Source organism: Papilio polytes, unplaced genomic scaffold (assembly GCF_000836215.1).
Source record: "Papilio polytes unplaced genomic scaffold, Ppol_1.0 DF823991.1, whole genome shotgun sequence".
NCBI classification, from domain to species: Eukaryota; Metazoa; Arthropoda; class Insecta; order Lepidoptera; family Papilionidae; genus Papilio; species Papilio polytes.
Window position 1 is genome coordinate 2,832,388 of NW_013525213.1, and position 20,948 is coordinate 2,853,335.

Sequence of the window (20,948 nt, forward strand, 5' to 3'; positions counted from 1 at the left end):
TCGAATGCGTAATCTATTAATTGTTCTCCTCTTTTATTTCTTTTACCGTAACAGTATTCACCTAAAATCATACTTTCTTCGCCTTTGCATTTTATAGATTATAAAGCTAGGTAATAATTAAGCTAGTAAAGTAAATAGAATTTGGATGAAATTAATGTTTTTTTTTTTAATTAAGTAATGTAATTTATTACGACAATATTTTTAAGTACTAGAACTACGTAATCATTTTTTAATTACTTTCACCTGTTTTAAAGATTATTTTGGGGGAACGCAACTGTCGACCCTTTTTGAATAAAGCAGGTGCGATGGCATATGTTTGTTCCTGCACACCCCCCTAATGTAACAGGTTGATTGTAATTCAAAACCATAACAATAAAACGAAAGCAACATATGGACATCTCACTTAACATTATTTAAAGACAGAGATAGAGAAACAATTGTTTTGTTTGCAACAATATTGTATTTAAGGCCTGTCCCACTACTGGCTGATAAAGTCTCAGATAGCTTAAAAATTATGCCACTGTCATATAAAGGAACATCACATATTTTCACGTTGGATTGTTATCAGACAATCTACAATTTGGTGGAAAGGCCCTTACTGTTTGTAACTGTACCATTTGTACAATTACTGTTAGCCGTAACAATTAGAAGGCATCGAACCAGTTTTGTGACGTCATCGACACGTTTAATTACCTATTGATAAACAAATGATAAGCGATTCAAATACACGACAAAACACAATGTAAACTCAAGTATTCATCGAAGCGAAACAAAACCTATAGCAATGCAAAGTATTTTAAAACTAGCCTTTTCCGTGCGGCTTCATCCGCATAGAATAATAACAACATTATCTTATTGTTTACATTTGTCAAATTCTCAATTACAAATGTCAAAATTACCGTGACCATAACAATCTTGCTTCCTTAATGTTGGCAGCTTATAGGTTATGGTCCCTTTCCCACATGGTTTTTTCAAATTTGTTTACCCCCTGAGTTAAAAGCGTGGAAATAAATAGCTTAAAGCGTGTCGTAAGTATAGGGCTTTTATTTAAGAAAGATTTATTTAAAAATATGCTGTGATTGCTGACATCCTGCGCCACAAAGAGTATTTACGCTTTATTATATTAGTATATCTATCTCTTTCTATTTCAGATTTGATGTAATGCTGTGATCATGTGTAGCCTGAATGGTTCAAGTTAGAGTGGTCGGATTATGTGATGCACAACAATGGGTGACAACGAGGGACCTGTTACGGTGGACGACCTGCCGATTACGTTTCAAGTAAGTTACTACAGTTTTGGGATTGTATTCATAGTCGCTACCAATAAAATAATGTACATAGGCCACTTTTCTTTCATATTATTACAGTTAGAGCGCATAATTCACATTATTAAGTGACTCATAGAGCACAATTAGGGTTAATTAATGATTAAAAGAGCTAGCAGTGATGTCACTTAATAAAATGTAGTTCGCCTTATTTATATATGAGAATTAAATTTAAATTGTAAGTGATCTGTAGTTCTCGTACACAAAGATTACCTTTTACATATAACACAATATTCTTTTAAACGTAATCTATTAAAAGATTTGAACAGGGTGTACATTCATATAAGCGTCGGTGGCTCAGTAGTTTAAGCTCTTGACTTGTAATCTACAGGTTTTGGGTTCGAATCCCGCCGTGTATCAATGTGATTTTCGATTTTTCGAATTTTCATATGTCCATAATTTACCCGACGTTTTAACGGTGAAGGAAAACATCGCGATGCCTGCACATATCGCGAAGCGAAGAAATTCAAAGATATGTGTGAAGTCAACCCGCAGTGCAGCGTGGTTGACTATGGCCTAGGCACCCTCACTTAGGGTAGGCTCCGAGCCCCTCGGTGGGGACGTATAGTGAGCTGGTGATAATGATGATGATGATGTACATTCATAGTAACTGCCCACCCCTTGACGTGTATGTCGTGTGACACAAAACAATGCAGATTGCACAATAAATAACCTCGATGCGATAACATCAAAATATCGTGGGATTAATTTTAAATTAAACGGAATAATTTTGCTCGAATGAAGTATTGTTATTTTTCTGTAATTATAAACAACGAACAGCTTGTACAAAACCACCAAGGCTATATTTTAAAGCTTCAGATATTACGCATTTATAATACACTAGCTTTCGCACGCGATACCCTCCGCGTGAAATAAAAAAAAAACAAATGTGAGTAGCCTATGTATTCTTCCACACTACCCTCTACATCTATACCAAATTTCATCGAAATCCGTATAGCCGTTTAAGCTACAAACTCTAACAAACATCCACCATCTAAACTTTTGCATTTGTAATATTAACTAGTATGAATGTAGATTTAACAATGAGGCTGCAAACATTCGCATACAAATTGTGATTCAGTAATTTAGCAGTCGGTTCCGCTCTGCTCACTCCGATCTGTGCGATAGTCGTGATGGCCCCATCCATCCCCACCAACCATGTCTATGAGTTAAGGCAATTACTCTCATATTCAAGGTCTCACTATGAAACCAATCCGAATATTGTTACTAAGCTTCCTACAAACTAATGTCACAAACGATTCCGTTGCGTCAATAATTGTTATAACTTGCAAGTTAAGATAATCAAGTGTTAAGCAGAGGTCAATAACTTATATTATTCATTTTATTCAAATTTTAATTACGTCACATTTTTTTCACAAAAACCTCCACAATATATAGTCGCAGCTATATGTATCCGTTAATTGGAGCAGATCCGAGGCAACGGAAGTGACGTCACAGCGCGCCGCGCCGCCGCAACTTAACTGGCCAACTGTTTGTCGACTAACTGCTTTAATATTCAATCCTTGAGATCGATATTTTGGTTAAAGAAAGAATAGACCAAGAGCCAGTATTGATTTGTATGGCTTTCATTTGAATCCCTTAAGTCGTATTATAAAGCGATCATGTCTGGAACATTATTCAACCGCATGAAATTATAAAAACTTTATTTTATTATTAACATTTGTTACATTCTCAATTGCAAATGTCAAATTACCGTTACCTGGCTTGCTTCCTTAACGTTGGCAGCTTGTAGTTTATGGTCCCTTCCCACATGATAGTTTCTTTTCAAATTTATTTACCCCCTAAGTTGAATAGCGCGAAAATATATAACCTAAAGCGCGTCGTAAGTGCAGGGATTTTTATTTAAGATAAAATTATTCAAAAATATGCTGTGATTGCTGACATCTTACTCCACAAAGCAGTGTGTGTTTACGCTTTATTATATTGGTATACATATAGATTATTAGAGTGTTATATTATGTTATGTACGAACTCGCAGAGAAAGTGTCCCGGAAGTGCGACAAAAGAAGTCATGAAAGTGACGCGTCATGTCACTAGTCACTGTATGGTCATGCATTGCACAATATCGCTATGCTTATGACATGCTAATGTCATAACTTAGTTATTACTTAAGTGCAGTGTTTGTATACGAAAAGATTCCAGCTAAGTTTTTTTGTACAAATGTCTCGTTATATAGTCTGTGGAAATTCAAGGTTGTAATATTTTTTCATCAATAGAGTTTGACTAATGTAATAAATGTAAGTATAGATGGACGTTCGATAGACTTTGTAGCCTAAACTTCTGAACAAATATCTATTAAATTTGTCAAAGATGTACAGGATAGTGTGTAAGAACACACACTAATATGGTACTTTTTAAATTCCACGTAGTCGGAGTTGCGGGCGAAAGCTAGCATGAAAATAATTACACTGATATCATTACTAAACATACGAAAACCATGAAGTGTTAAGAATGAACGTGGATGGCTACAAATGAAGAGGAAGACCGAAGAAAGTATGGATGGAATGTGTGAAAGAGGATATGCTTAAGAAAGGAGTGGATTCAGATATGACGGCTGACAGAGATGTATGGAAGAGCACATACAGTGCTGACCCTCCGTAAGGGATAAGGGCCAGTTGATGATGATGATCATTGCTAGACACTAACGAAGAGTCGTAATTTGGAACATTAGGTAATTGTTGTTAACAAAATGTTATCGGAGTTTGCACTAGAATTGCGTCTGAAAGAATGTCAATGATCGATAAGAACATTTGAAAGTATTTATGTCGTCAAACTCAGGAATACAATATGAATTATACAGAAGCAGTTTGAATATTTTTCTTACCAAATTCTTGTAATTTGCAGGTGAAGTATTTGGGTCAGAGCGACGCGCGCGGGCTGTGGGGCATCAAGCACACACGTAAACCTGTGGATCTGATGGTCGCTGCCGCTAAGGCCTTACCACCAGGTAACTTTAAGGATAATTATAGGAGGTTAAAGGACACACTCATTTGTTACCTTATTGAAGGAAAAGGAAGTAAACATTAATTCATTTTTTATACAGCTATATGCCGCCCTGTCGTAAGCTGATGTATTTATTAGTCAAGCACCTGGGGTACTGGTGTATATTTATTTCCTAAGTATTAGTAAAAGCTTAAACCTAAATTCATATCTAAATGTTATATCTAAATCACAGTATATCCTATCACAGTTTTTTTAATCCTAATTTAAAACAATAAAATATCGATAAAGATTAATTTATGATTTGACTGCAAATTTCAGGTCAAATCCTGCCGATGGTGAAGCTGATGATCACAGTAGACGGGGTGCACGTGGAGACGGCGCGGCTGGCGGGCAAGCGCGATGAGTTCGAGCACATGGCGGTCTTCTTCAACATTGAGTCCATCTCCTACGGCGTCCAGGACCTCGTGTACACGCGCGTCTTCTCCATGATCGTCGTCAAGGATAACGCGGATCTCAAAGGATTGAACCCATTCGAGTGCCACGCCTTCGTCTGTGAATCTAGGTACAAAAAAGTAAACTTATAAACGCTTTTTACTAACTAAAGAAATTATCGCTAAGAATGTAAGACGGGTTTAATGAACAGATCAGAAATTATATTCTTCTTCTACATAAGTGCAAACCCCTTTTCTGGTTTATTTTTTTTAACACAATAGTATAATAGAGGAAAGATTAGTATTTTTGTATGTATTGAAATAACTCAAAAATTCTTTAGCTACAAAAAAGCAACGTTATCAGCGAGTAACATTGGCTATGTTTTTTTTATTATTTTTTTTATTTCACACAGGCGAAGTGAAGAAACTAAATTGAAGTGGCCGTCAGATATGTTGACCGTTACATAGTACTACATACACATTGTCTTCGTTCTCAGATCTTATCTGCTCTCGAGTTATATTTGATAAATACATCGCAAATAACTTACTATCTCCTGAAGACGCATCACTTGACATCTAACATGTTCCACTTTTAACATTTCTCACGGCTCACATCCTGCTTGTAAATAAACTTTACAAGATACAAATCTGTGTCAGATAAGGAAAATATTTAGAATTCTATTGCCTCATACCCTTTTCGATTTGTTTCCATATATTCTAGAGATTTCTACAGTTTTTACTTGTAATTCAGAAACGCAGCGAGACGGCTGACGTATTCGCTCGCAGCCGCGTTTCAAGATTACTCCAGAAGAGTTAAGGAAATGCAAACAGCACCAGGTAAGCTCATGTCTATATAAACCGCATATTAATTATTTTAAATACCCAACAATTATTTTTACACGTTTAAAATAAAAAAAAGAATGCGTCAATATTCTTCCTGTTAAAACATACTTTACAAGACATAAATTAGCGCCACAAGCATGCTCTGCAGGGCTCCAGCGAGGGGCCGCCGGCGTGCGAGATACGCCGCAGCCCTTCAGATGAACTGAGGGGGCTATGCGCGACGGGTCGGGGGACCCGTCGCGCCGAATATGGCGGATGTGCCGTGCCCCCTCTTGTGTTCCGAGGGGGCCATCATCGTAGGGTGATGGGAAGGGTTTAACATCTGACCCCTCCCTACACGTGTGGAGCCCCTAACAAGGGACTCCCCCAAGCCGGGCCGTGGATAAACTAACATAGATGCCACGGCCCGGTTGGGCGAAGGAGAACACCGCGGGGTTTAGTGGGTAGTCCGGCCGGGATTAAGGCCGGGAGTCCCACACGAAACTGTCCCTGCTGCCTCCGCAGCATGGACGGTGAAGTGCGTAAATGCATTCCCCGCGACAACAAAAAAAAAAGCGTCATAAGCATTATTTTTCTAACTAAAGCTGTAAACACTGGTACTGTTATGACCCTATAATGGCGCACACCTTTGACAAAACTATCGCATAACTTTTTTTCAATGAGCTTATATGGATTTTGAGTTGTGCAACTAAACAGTTGAAGGCTGAAAGACAATCGAAAATCGCACAACTGTGTGTTTTTGTTTCCAAATCAACTTTGATATTAAAAATGTATTCCAGATCAAGAAGACAAGCCACCGAGCCTTAAGAAGAGGTTTGCTATCGACCTGCGCACGCCAGAGGAGATAGAGGCAGACTTCGAGACTGAGGCTTGACCAAAGATTACCTAATACTTGAGTTGGCACGTCGGGTCAATTGCTACTCCTAATACTGACGTGCCAACTCATTGTACCTTTTCGAGTATTGAACTGAAGCAGTAAATAATCTATTGAAGCATAAAGTGTACACGTTTTTAGTTATTTTGTATAGATATTAGTATACGCAAGTTAGGTGACTATCATGAATCATGAGTGAGTATTGTTTTTGATAAATGCAATTTACCATACTTTTTGTAGATATAAGGGCTATGAAATTCTTATTTATTCCGTTAATGTCTTATTTAAACGGAAAACATTTTATTCAAAACTTTAAATAAGTATACAATAATTACACAAGTTAATTATTAGACTATGAGAGCTCTAAATAATATGAGGCTGTTAAAATCCTGCCAAAAAATAGTTTGAAGGTCATATTTATACTGACCAGAGACAAAGTGCCACACTTAGCAATGCCTTAGTGGTCATTTAACGTGTAAATGTGGCAGTAAATGTATTATTTTTGATAATATCGTAAACCAAAGGTATCCCTCGTGTGTAATTATTAATAATTTTAACATAAGTTTAAATTCAATACGTAAGATTGTATTTTGCTTGCGGGTGCTTTATAAAGTTTTATTTAGGGCTCCCACAACTGGCTGATAGAGGCTCAGATAGCTTAACAATGTCACTGTCAGATAATGTTCCATTGTTATAGATAATTTACAATTTGGTGGGACAGGCTGTAACCCTTGTTAAAACCTTCTTTTATGTAATAACAATTTATTTGACAGACTTTTCTAAAATTTACATTTATAAAAGTTTTACTACCACCACGTATTATAAACATGTTTCCATTAAAATGTCTTGAAAAATGCTAAAACAGGTAATGTGGCGGGGGGTGTGGGGCGAGCGTTACATGGACGAACACCGCTTACATAAATGTTCCAACTTAGGTGAGGCGCATTTATGTATGGCGAGTTAATGCTTTTCCGAGGACCCTTGAGTGTTCAAGCAATGGTTGAAGCACCAAGAGTGCCTAGCGTAAGCACACCACGAATAACCAAGCACCCCTCAAGCTCGTCACGGCGGCCGAGGTCACGAAACCATCTATTTACATTGATAGTGGCATGTAAGTGAACCACGGCGCCATCTAGTGACAAGCTGCGTAATTGTTCAGTTGCATGAATGCATTAAGGCGCCGCATGCACGATTTTACTACTCGGCATACGATGGCGCGAGTAATCTTATTTTATCTTGTTACAGTAATTTATTTTTCTTTATTTAACTTAATTAAACATAAATTATTGTAAATAGCGTGTAATAACCGCATAATTTATTCTATATAAGCTTGTATTTATTGGTTGAATTATTTATGGGCGCTATTATTATTAATTTAATAATTGTAGTTTTGTGAAATTTGTGATACTATTAAATTTTAATGAAAAAATGGTTTTTTATTTCTATTTTATTCCGTTTTACAAATAGTAATATTATCTATGATTTGTCTACAAAAAAACTTTATCAGCTTTCCGATTTTTTTATTTCTTCCAACAATCTCAAAACAAAAATGAAATCCTCTCTTGTTCTCTCTACTTCTGCTCTATGGTTCTGTACGAAGATTATAAAGTTGTCTTCTAGACCTTTCCTAGCACCGTCCTCTATCACACTGAACAATTTAGAAGCAGCAAGATGAAGAAGTAAACTGAGTGATACATCTCTATTAACCGGAGATAGATATAAATTCTTCAAATCGTAAAACCAATTTTGTTTCTTATATTTCGTGATAGTTGCTATTTCTTTGATTGTCTCGTGAAGCTGGAAATATAAAAAAATAGAATTTATTTTTTTTAAATAGAGCACACGTTTGGTTCTTGTAATATTTTGAAAATGAAGTATTCGTCTACAGAATTATTTTTTAGGTATCACCCTAAATCCAATAATCTTTGAAGGTTTTTAGAGATAAGAGGGAATAAATTATAGTGCAAATAATATTAATATAGAAAGAAAGAGAGGAAATAATGTAATAGAAATATAAACTATGAAAACTCAAAGCCCTAAAGTAAGTCAAAGGTAAGGAGCAAAAGGTTAGAATGGTATGGGCATGTTATGAGAAGGGATGAATGGCATGTAACAAGAAGCACGTTAGTCATGAGTGTGAGGGGTAAACCGGTAGAGATAGACCTAGAAAGAGATGGATGGATTGCGTGAAAGGTGACATGATCAAGAAGGGAGTGATGACTGAAATGACGGATGATAGAATTATGTTGAGGACAAAAAGCTGTTGCGCCACTACTGAAGTAGGTTAAGGAGGAACATGATGAAAGCTCGAAGTCCTGAAAGATTTACTTTCGTCTACTTGATTATTACTATAGTACTGTTATTTAATTAGATTTCTTATACCTTGTTTAAACTTGACTGTAGATCTAACAGGAAATTCTCGAATTCTAATAAAGCGGTACCACTCATCGTCACACTCATTTCTTGGATTTCTTTAATATCTTCGTATATTTTTTGCAATGTTTTCACTGTCGGGTCTATGTCACCTCCTACAGTCTTACTGACCGCACTCGCTGTGGAGTTTGCAATTTCATCTTCGTTATTTTTACTTCTTTTAGTATATGTTCCATCTCCATCATTTATAATTTTGTTAGAATTTTGAAATACAAATAAGATATATTTAAGAAGTTCAAAATCTGAATAATGTAATTGTTCCTGCGCTTGTAAAGCATTACTGAAAATTGAAAAAAAAAATGTTAATTGTATTATAAATTCTCTATAAAGACGAGTTTATGTAAATTATATAATACTATAAATATATTACGTTAACTGCAGTAACTTGTCGATAGCGGACTGTACGTCAACAGTGCTGCCCAGCCACTGATACTGCCGTAGCTCCTTGTTGTCGTGCTCTACCATGTCTTTCATTACATTCACATAAGAATTCAAATACATCTCGAATTTGTCAGGCTCAGGTTTCTTTACATTCCTAAATATGATATTGACGTTATTGCCATCCTTCACTGCTAGATCTATTTTCAATATATTATCCGGATTAAGTGGAATTTGTATACGTTTTTCATCAATAACTTTTTCTTTATCCAATGTACGTGTATTTTTTAGCTTGCCTTTATCGACTGTTGTAGGTCGTTTATCAGGAATAGGTTTATATGTGTCGTTGGTATCACTTAAAGGTTGTTCTTCTGAATTCATTCTGCTAAAATAATAATCTACAGCGATGTTTTTATCATCTTGTGCTCCCCGACCTTGCCCGCCTTTACCTCCGGGCAGGAAAATAAAAAATGTGTCATCCAGACCTCTCAATACTGGATCAAATTTTTGTTTCCATTTTAAAAATCTTGCTTTTAAATAATTCTTATTAATAACATCAGATGTTTTAGGGTTTTCACTATATTTATGTTTGTATAATGCGTTGCGTAGGGCAGCAATGTTATCTTTTATATTGTAATGCTCTAAACTTGCATCCGGATCAATAACGTCTTCTGATTTACCTTGTCGTAATTTTTGAGAGAAAAAGCTTTGTGATGTTTCGTGAGCATTGTCCTCATCAGAATCATATACGTCATTTCTGCCTAGATAATACTCCAAATCTAGATAATCATTAGGATTGAAACTAATGTCTGAAAATCCATCTTTCCATGCCGGTGATAAATGATTTTGGTAAGTAGCACTTCGGGGCTTGAAATTCCCATTTTTGCTATCGTAGAATTTGAAATTTCTATTATTTTTTAATGTACTTTTACTTTGTTTTTTCGCTTTATTTTTTATATAGTCTGGTATGAAATTTTGCTTGTTTAATTTTTTATATACTCTATTACCGTTAGTGTTTATTTCACTGGTTTTGTCATTATCTCTGTAATTGGGTCCGAAATAATTATATCCTGTGTAAAATGCATTGCTCGGGTCATAATTGTAAACAGGCACGTAATGCGGTTCCTCCACTAATTCAGAATTTGCCTGCTCTGATGGTATAAAAGGAGAATTTTGGTTAGCTGAAAATAAATGTTGAAGAGGTAAGTTATATATCGTACTAAATTGTAGAAGATAGTTCAAATTCATCATATAGTGGGTATAAACCACGCCTTTTGTTTCATTTGTTTTTCCAGACAACGTTCTTTGTTGTTGACAATGTTCAATATTTGTTGAGTACTTCTGGAGATACCTTCTGACAGACTAATCCATCCATTCATCTTAACTTTTAAGATAGAAATATGAGTAATACTTACAAATTTCGAAAACATGATAATGGCTTTTATAATTTTCTGTAGTCGCTGCCAAATTATTTGGATATTTGGCAGTAAATGTATAATCAATATTTTCTTTATCTCGAGTTCCAAATCTTAAGGTCTTCTTGACACTACTACGATTTTCTTTGCTATTTCCGCTTTTTTGTGCAATATTTTCTGTCGTAATATAGCCGTTAGATGAGTTATCCTTTGAAATGTTACTTGTAGTCAAAACTATTTCATCACCATCTTTATTTATATTATCACTGCTAGTAATCACTCGGAGTTCTTCTTTTTTATAAACATTGTCCTCTATTTTCTCTGTTACTCTCATACTATCATTTTCTACGTTTGGTTCACTTGAGTTCACATCGTTTCTTAATATCGGACGAAAAGGATATGTCGTAGATCTTTGGGATTCCTTTAACGTGTCATTCGTGATACCAGGACTATTATTTTCCTTATAGTCTTTAGGCGTTGTACTTATAATGCGTTTAGTATTTTTAACATCCAACAAAAACTTACCATTAGATAAATCTAAAATGTTACCTGTAGAACCTGACATCAAAGTTTTACTATTGCTCTGTACAGTTATACCTTTCGATGAAGAGATTATTTTTGATTTTTTAGGTTTTTCTTCAGGTTCAAAATCATTAATCAAGGTTCTCGGTACATCATTAGTTGCTTCCGTCCTAGTGTCATCATAGTCGACGTAAGAATTGCGTATATTTTCTGGATTATGAACATCTATTGCTTCTTTGGTCTTGTCGTCATTTTTATATTGCAAATCTGTTTTTCCATTATCATTTTCAAAGGATTCAGAATTTTCACTTTTTTCTGATCTCTTACTCAGCCCTTCAACTTTTAAATGATTCTCGACTGGGTGATCGCTTACTGATTCGTCATTCTCAAAGACATTTTTAACTGTAACCGTATTGCCTAAATTAATCTCTTCATCGTATAATAGAGGAACTGGTATTTTTGTACCTTCCGAGTTTAACCTTCTACTTTCGATTGATGTTTGTTTGACTTCTTCATTTGTGTCTTTTTTTATTCTTATATTATTTTTTACAGATGAATCTGTATCATCTCGTCCAAGTACATTTTCTCTCTCTACAGTTTTTCCTTTAGATTCACTGGCGTCCTCATTTTCGACATCATCTCCTTTTCTCTGGCTACCTAATCTCCTCTTGTGTTTAAATTTTTCTGTTTCTTCTTCCATAATTCTTTGAACATAAGCATCATGTTCGTCCAGTCTCTCGTCGGATATTTCAATACTAGTACCATCAGAACGGTTTTTTCCTTTAATTTCTGCCAAAATTCTCTGAGCTATTTTATTAAGAAATTCCTGTTTTTCCTCCTCGGGTAACAAATCTATATATTTTGCTTCGGCACTATCTGTTTCTTTAGATTTAATTATGTTAACACAAGTCAAGAGTAAAAACAACACTTGTACATACATTGTTTTGACTAGAAATTAAGTCATCCTCATAAATTGCAACGCATTCTCCATACCAGTGTCTGGAGAAATAATTGTTTTAATCGAAATTCGTATATCAGTTTGAAGTCAACCATATGAATTGTTATTAACTACACTGATAAGGAAACTAAATTTATTTTCTAGATAGCGATGCATGTTTGTGTACATTTACTTAAAAAAACGGTAATGACATTGAAACATGTGATCATAAGTTGGATATATTCCACCAATGAGGAAAGGAATATTGTTTTTCTTAACATCTCCTTTAATATTTGTAAGAACTTTGTTTAAATTAGGCATTATTAAAAGTACAACGTACTTCTAACATTACTGTACTGTACTTTGTGGATGACTAAACTTTAGATTCTATATCCTGGTGGATTTTTTAGGTAGAACATCAATGTAATCGTTTTATAGTTCTCTTGTTTTGGGGATTTTGTACAAATAATACACATTAATTAAAAATCTCATTTTTTATTTTTTTATAAACGCCTATTTACAAGTGAGTCGTACGCTTCTAATCCTACTATGCACATTTCATATCAATATCTCGAGGAATGCTTTAATCTTATCTTACTGTGATTAATTTGCTACAATTATAAAGGATATGATAATTACACATAGAACACTTCTAACAGAAGAAATCGGGGAAATTGTCTACTTCTTCAAAATAAACTAATCACAGTAGAATATAATTCACACTTAATTTCTATATTACAATCTTGTTTTATCACAAAGTCGATTTAAACCTATACGATCCTCTATACATTTTACGACCGGTCCTTTTCAAACTTCTCTCCGCAGCTATTCTAGAATTATCAAACTCTGGCACAGATGCGTCCTCGTCTTCTTTGTTCAGTTCTTCGACGGTGGGCACGACTTCCTCCATCACTACGGGCATCACTGGCTCGGCGTTCATCTCTTCTATTTTCCTCAGTATTACTTCAGGTAGTGCGACGGATTCTTCATTGACTGACTCCATGTTATTGTGGCTCTCATCACTATTCGCTAGTTCTTCGTTTCTGTAATGTACCAGTTCTTTTATATTATCCTTTATTTCCTGCAACTTTTCTTTGTCATTTTCCTTAATATTATCAGTAATCTTTACTATTTCCCTCTCGATCCCTTTTACTTCTTCTTTTAGATCCTGAACGTTTTGACTCACAGTGCCAAAATCTTTGTTTATTGTTTGTAGCGTATTGTAATTGTAATATTTTACTTCTTCGTTTACCGCGTCCATGATTTTGCTGTCGTATTCCTTGATATCTTCTTTGATTGATTTTGTATTTGGTACTACATCGTTAAGTGTTTCGACAACTAGGTTTTGTTTATTTCTGTTCGCTTGTGTCCATCTCTGCGGCGATGTGGCCGCTGGCTCCGTGTTCGGCGCAGGATTGCTCATAGGGGCATTTTCTTCTGGTTTCGTTTGTTCCTTGGTGTCATTCACTTTACCGAACTCCATATTGACGTCGTAATACATTGGGGACTCGTCGCATGAAATCGCGTCACGTGGTCTCGTACATGTTAGTACTTCCTGTTACATTAATAAGTGGTTAATTTACTTTAAGTAACCGATTTTAATTAAGAGTACACTTAAAAAGCGGACGCACACTTTTGACTAAAATATCTCACAACTGTTGTGTTTTGCGGCCAATTCAACTGTTTAGTTGCACAACTAAAAATCGAGTAGTGTGCGCAACTCCATATAAGCTCAAAGGAATCAAAGCGCGATTAAATAGTTATGCGATAGTTTATTCAAAGGTGTGCGCGCTCTAAATCTTATCAAAACAAATAAGAGTATCTGGAATTCAACTTTATACTGTAGCATATCGCGACTTACTTGGTTGAAGACAGTTTCAGCTGGACAGATGAAACTCCAGCGGAAGGTGACGTTCCTGCCGGTGACGGCCTGCGAGGGAAGGCACACGTGGAACACCTGGCACTCGTTGTCCACATCCGCGTAGTAGCCGTACGTGCGGTTCTCACAACTGGAAAGATTTACATCTCGCATTGTTGTGGTTGAACACGAAATCAATAAAGTTAGCAAAGGAAGTGAAAGAGAAGCAGAATATAGAATATAGACAGAACTGACTGTCTGACTAAGTGTAAGTCTTTCAATTAGATACGTGACTAATAATTACCTGAAGGTATCAGTAATATTCTCTCGTATGGAGGTCGCGTTTGAGGGCAGGTTCAGCGTATCCGCTTTCGTCTGGTTCACCATCTCCTGTTACAACAGATTCAAATTTTATTTTAAAGTAAATAAAGCCGGCTAGCCACATTGAAATGCCACCAGTTTTTTTTTATATCATAAAGTGGCAAACAAGCAAGAGGCTATAGCAAAGTTTAAAATCCAGAGTAATGTGAAATCATTTTATTTGAAGCAGAGTTATTAAAATTTATCAAGTTTTTTTAGTATTTGTTAGCATAGTGCTAACAAATACTAAAAAACCTTGATTAATTTTTGGTTGTTACCTAGCATCATCAGGGATTGTGTTCGAAAAGTCGTCAGTACAATTGAGTATCTAACGCTAAGTATGCGCACACCTCTGACTGAATTATCGTACAATTGTTTAGTCGCGCTTTGAATCCTATGGGTTTACAAAACACTATCTTTAGTCGTGCAACTAAACAGTTGAATTGGCTGCGAAACAATTGACAATCGCACATTTGTCCGAAAGGTGTACGCTCCAACTGCATAATACTTATTTATTTCTCATTTTTTCAAAGGACAAGATAAATAAATCTATTATCCCGACACTTCGGACTCTGGATACATATTAATGCATCGAACCGGATTTAAAAGTAAAACTATATTTTATAAAGTAAAGAAGTGCAGTCAGTCTGCGGTCAGCCCACCGTATACAAGACACAAACCTGACAGGCGGGAATCTGGCATCAAGTTCACATTTAAATGTTGATCGTGAAAATATCAATCCATCAGTAAAAAATAAGATCTTTACAATAAAAATTTAAACAGTCTTTTAAATATATTTTAGTTTAAACATGTGTTAATTATTACACGATATAAATTAATTACTATATAGAAATCAAACTATTAGAGATAGTAGATATAAATGCTAAAGTTTAGATGAATGTTAGAGTTTGTAGCTTAAACTTCTGAACAGATCTCGATGAAACTTGGCAAAGATGTAGAGGATAGTCTGGAAGAACACATAAGCTATTTACTTTAGTTAGGCTGAAAAGCAGCGCGGCATTCAGTGATAAACTGGAGACCGCATCATCTGAGCCTTCTCCTTTTGGACAAGATTTTTTTAATTTTTCTTTCATTAAAATGTTTTGTAAGTTTTTTTTTGGTAATTAAACAGTGTTTTTATTTTATTTTTTAATCTCACGTGGAATTAGCCGCGGGCGACAGCTAATAATAGAGATGGCCTTAGAAAGTCGAGATAAGACATTATAAGATAAAGATTTTAACTCTATATTGTACATTTAAAAACAAAAAAAATTAACAACAAAATAACATCGTTGAATATCAGATATTTTCAAGACAAGGTCAAATTCGTTGCAATATATTAAAGTGGATAAGAATCTTTGTCGCATTTTACATGAATTTGTACAAAGTGCGAGTGACGGCACGTTTTGAGTTGCAAAGCGCGTGCAGGGATTTGTATCGGAGATTCAATCGAAGGATGTTTCCACACTACGCTGTATTTCAATTATTTCCTGCAATCATTGATTGTTTTTCAATCAAATGACTCTATTACACTAATTCTGAAGAGATAATCCATTCGTTTCTACATTTGCAATTATGTAGTTATCTGTTTTATCGAACATTTGAATGGATGTTTTACTTGTTTTTATGATTATCATTGTTAATATTTTTATATGTATCTCCAGCCATTGCAATCTAACGTAAAATATGATCAAAGTTTGAAATCAACAATATTCCTACTTAATCCAGCAAGCCAGCGTAACGGGTGGGGTTCACCTGTAATGACATATATTTATTTCGGGGCCGCACCCTTGTCCCGTCATCAATCCTCAATTGTAACAATTTCTAAAACACTTCTACCACAACATGACAGCTTAAATTACACAGTACTCTTTAATAAGATATCCTTCTTGCTACCACGTGCTACCGCTTCCATAAGAAAAGTAAAACCCAAATTATAATCTTTAGTCTCCATAATACCTATTACTGTTTTGTAATTAATGAAAATTTACTACATTCTTGCATACAACTTACCCTCAGCATCTTGACAAGCAGTCCACTCTGCAACTCCAGCTCGATGTCGTCAGCCAGCACGGCCGCGGCCGCCGCGTATGCCACCACACACCATAACAACGCCTTCATCATACACCTGTATATCACTATATTATTACCTGAATCTTTCACATATTTACATCCATATAACAGTTATTCTAATTGATTGATAATATTGAATTACTAATTATTACGTCAGAAATGCATTTTTCTAACAAATAATTACAAGAAATTGTATACGATTGTTATTATATGTAAATGCAATGAGAAATAAAAACTTTACAAACGTCTTCACTAACGCAGGTTCCCGCCAAAAAATGTAACAGTTAATAAACAAAAATCTTACACAATTTACAAAGTAAAACAATACATTTTGCAAGATTAGAATAAATATGCAAACACTTGTGGCATTTTCATAAAAAAAATAAGGAAAACTTGAAAATGGAACATAAAGCTGAAAAATATTAATAAAGCGTACACCTAAAACATTTTGACTTTTTTAAATTAAATATAAAATCAATATATCTCACCGATTAAAAAAGTATAATTAAAAAATTAAAAAAATAAAATAACACTGGCAACACTCTAGGAAGCACAACAACGTTCACCGGACAGCGAGAGCGTTCGCAAAAAACGTAGGAATGTGAAAATTTTCATTGTATTTCGAGCTTTTATAAACGATAGCCGGGACTCGCCGCCTCGCGGAATCCGCAATGAGGACCCCGGAGCGTCAGCAACATCCATATTTGTTTTTCAACATTTTTATTACCTACAATAACCCAAAACATATAGATAAGTAGAAAACTGGTTACAATTTGATATTTTCGTAATTGTATTCATTAATCAATCTGATTTCTTACTAATTTAAATATTGTAATTGCGAAAGTTTAGATGGATGGATGGATGTTTAGAATTTTCTGCCTAAACAGCGGATTTGATCTCGATGTAACTTGACATAGATGTAGAGTACATTCTAGAAGAACACAGGCTACTAAATACCTCGCGAAAGGAGTCGCGGGTGAAAGCTTGTTATAAACATTTTTTGTTTTTAAATATATTCGTCGGGTAAATCCTAAAAACCATAGTTCAGTTCAGTTGTTTATTTGTTCCAATGATTTATGATCACAAATTCATCATGCAATGATACATTTTATGTAAACCAATACAGAAAACGATTTTTGCTGCTGACTGTACCGCGGTTCTCTGGCGGGCCGCGAGGGATGTGACCCGAAATACTAATGTGCTTAAATTCTGTCGCAGCAACAACCTTGACTTTAAGCTTGTGCCCCCTGCGGCCTCCTCGCCCCTCGGCGCCCTTCCGCGCCCCCTCGCCCCCGCGCCCCCTCACAAATAATCTTTTTATTATAACCAATAATGTTTTAGTTAATAACTGTATTCAATTTAACGACACGTGTAAAATTACATTCCAAATTGTTTTCTTGGAAATTGAATAACCAACATGCAACAATGAAGATCGTGTATAGTTTAGACTAATGGACAACAATATAATTTACATCCGTATGTATATACGAGTTTTACAAGTAGCAAGATCTACGCAATGTGAAAGAGTCTAAAGGGGTGCTACTCTTACATTTACCTACGCTTAAGTGCAGTATTTAATTTAACTACTAGTTATTTTTGCCGATTGAAAAGTTTTTTTTCACAACTCAGTGAATCACTTACTCTACACAAGAATTGTAAAATAGACACACGAATAAAAGCTATAAAAATAAATATTGATTCAACGAATTAGAATAAACCGTTCATGTTACATGCGTCATACATTTTTCCTCGTTTCAGTCAAAACATTAAAACCACCAATAAATCCCAAAAACCCGATAATCCCAGTAACAGTACTAAGGTCTAACTGTAGCGGTGTGGCCTACAAACACGAGCTGAATTACTAAATATGGCAACTTTGATGCCCAGACGATTTATTGCGCGGGTTTATGACTCGCCGACGATAAGCACAAGGGGCCCGTAAACTTAAAAGCAATTTAATATCAACAGCATGCAATAATAAATTGGAATGATTCAAATGGAATAATAAAAATACTAATTATATTATAAATAATTTCCGTCATTCAAGAAGAAAGTAATTTTATTGTCCCTAACTTACTGTTTTGAAATATTAACGCGTAGGCATGTTTGACGGTACGACGAATGACGCAGTACTTAATATTGTAGCCAATTTCTACGTGACCGAATGGATTGAGTTGACGGGAAGTATAGACTTTCGTTACTACGTATCTACAAAATGTTTAACTAATCTCACCAAAACTTGACACAGATAGATAATCTGGAAAAACACATAGGGAACAAATACACATATGTCCTTTTCATTTTATGCAGACAAAGTCGTGGGCAGAAGCTTCAATTTTTTATGATATTTCCATGAATCTCGTTGAATTCTAAATCCCGTTGTTCGTCGCGACGAAGGTAAAAGCATCGAGACGAGACTACAATCAGAAGTTATCATTTGAGCAGATCGTCTGAGACGCGGCAACGCTACCTTTGACACTACGAACAAGCTTGTAGACATTACTAATACACGATTATTTAAAGAAATTAAATCAGTTTTTCTTAAAATCGATGATACAATTCGAAAATGCGAATCTTTTAAAAAGAAACAATAGGATTTGGACGGAATGGAATGTATTTCTACGGAAATAGAATCTGCTAAAAATTTTGTACACTTTTGTGTACTTTGTTTTGTAGTTTTCGGTTGTTCTTTCGTTGCGTTGGTCGAGTCGTCCAAATTAAGGACACGGTTACGTAGGAAACAAAACAGGCATTGTGATTAGATATAAGAAAAATGTGTTCGAATAATTTCGGTGACATTGATAAGATAGATATTACTTTGCAAGAGAATAAAACGTTTATCCAAAAGTACTTAAATTTTTAAATAATAATTTCCTTGCAAGTCAATTTTACATATAAATTACCATGAAGGATTTGTTTGTGACTGGAATGACGCAGCCAAATCAACTCAAAAACAACGAAGTCAATGGCTTACCACCTGCACCCCGCGCACCTCGCCCCTCCCAATGGAACTTGCGGAATTTTTAATAAGCTCATTTGAAATATTTGTAATGGCATCAGCACACAGAGCACGCGCCGAAATAGTTTGAAGGTATTATATCGTGGATGTCTGGGATTCGCACGGGGTCAACCACCTCGCCGGTCCTACCTACTGCCATCTATGACCGCTCACACCCTCAGTCACGTCTCGCCTTACTGTGTCAACGATGATAGCTGCAGCGCAGATTGTACCGCCCGCCTTCGCACCGTCTGAATACACGCTCAGGTCCTACTTTAAGTAGTATCACGGGAAAGTGTATAGCGGGGAATTCAATTTTTTTTAAAGTTTATCCTTCTGTCTTTTACGCGCCACTACTAAAATACATCTTTTTCAGTTCTATATAATAACATCAACAAGTTTTATTTACAACGAGGTCATTAAGCCAAGCAAAAGACGGATATAAACGTAGTTAATTTATTGTTCAGAAAGAAACTACTCACTTTAATCGTTTCAGGAAAATGCCACTCTACATATGAAAGTGATCGAGTTACGCTACTGTTAGAGGAAACATACGGTGTTGCAGCAAAACTGAAACCTAGTGAAACATAAAACGGATAGCTTTGAGCCTTGACCTTAGTGAAAAGTGAACATCGACCAAAGAGTAGAGCTAGAGATAAAGTAGCCGACGGCGGTCGGGCGCGAGATCCGAAAATCTTAAAGTTGTGTAATAGTGTTTACGGAGGTCGTTGGCACAGCTCGCTTGGCTTTCGTATGCCAGATGTGTCCGCCGATTGCTATTCCGCATGAATCTAAATATGCATTTATCGCACTTTGTAGTAATAAATAGATTTAACTATAAATGCCTTCAGCTAGCTTGGCAGTCGGCCTTTACCAACATAATCGCTGTATGCTGTATATTTATAGCGTCGTTTTGGGATAGCTTCAACCACTCCCGTTTCCTTAAAACTAACCATCTTCGTTGATTTATCCCACGAGCGAGCTGATCATTTTCGCTTCATTTTAACAGCAGGCCGCCTGCTTTTCGCTATTCTTATTTGAATTTCTTTAGAAATCCAACAGGAACAAAAATGCTGGTTAATAACTAATAATTACGTTTTATGATGCAATTGTAATCTTAGAAAAGCCTCTGCAATGCTCAACTAGTGTTTTCAATCTTCATATTAAATTATCACTTAACGACGGATAACATTGTGCCTATACGAGTATACTGGTTTATTCATCATTAATGTCTAAATTCCGATAAACGTCTCAGTTGATTCAAGTGGATTACCAACTTTTACAATCGATTTTTTTATAATATAAGGTGGCAAACGAGCAAGCGGCCACCTTAATCCACCAAAATGGAAAGCGACCGCTGCCCATAAACATCCGCAATTGCAGATGCGTTGCTTACCCTTAACGAAGGAGGAAACGCACATAAAGAGGACATTTCCCCTTCCTATGTGAATAAATGTAAACTAGTACCATCGTTTTTATCATCTTTATTTATATTTACAGAAAATATACAATTTATCATCCCTTACATTTTTTACGT

General features: G+C 35.5%; 2 protein-coding genes across 3 annotated transcripts in view; one reads left to right on the forward strand and one right to left on the reverse strand.

Moving 5' to 3' along the window:
* The window catches only part of LOC106101413, a 14,114-nt gene extending 6,254 nt beyond the window's left edge, over positions 1–7,860 (forward strand). The window contains exons 2-6 of the mRNA XM_013280648.1: positions 1,152–1,280; positions 4,191–4,293; positions 4,608–4,851; positions 5,472–5,557; positions 6,343–7,860. Coding sequence (XP_013136102.1) covers positions 1,227–1,280; positions 4,191–4,293; positions 4,608–4,851; positions 5,472–5,557; positions 6,343–6,437 — 582 coding nt within the window. The 5' untranslated portion in view covers positions 1,152–1,226 and the 3' untranslated portion in view covers positions 6,438–7,860. The remainder of the gene's footprint in view (positions 1–1,151; positions 1,281–4,190; positions 4,294–4,607; positions 4,852–5,471; positions 5,558–6,342) is intronic.
* A 4,741-nt stretch (positions 7,861–12,601) lies between these two features.
* Positions 12,602–20,948, reverse strand: part of LOC106101401 — a 12,733-nt gene continuing 4,386 nt past the window's right edge. The window contains exons 1-5 of one of the 2 annotated variants that reach the window (XM_013280631.1): positions 16,902–17,062; positions 16,354–16,468; positions 14,285–14,370; positions 13,984–14,131; positions 12,602–13,677 (exon numbers count right to left, since the gene is read on the reverse strand). In XM_013280631.1, coding sequence (XP_013136085.1) covers positions 12,874–13,677; positions 13,984–14,131; positions 14,285–14,370; positions 16,354–16,464 — 1,149 coding nt within the window. In that variant the 5' untranslated portion in view covers positions 16,465–16,468; positions 16,902–17,062 and the 3' untranslated portion in view covers positions 12,602–12,873. Of the gene's footprint in view, positions 13,678–13,983; positions 14,132–14,284; positions 14,371–16,353; positions 16,469–16,901; positions 17,063–20,948 lie in introns of those variants that run through there. The other variant, XM_013280630.1, reaches the window with a different exon arrangement.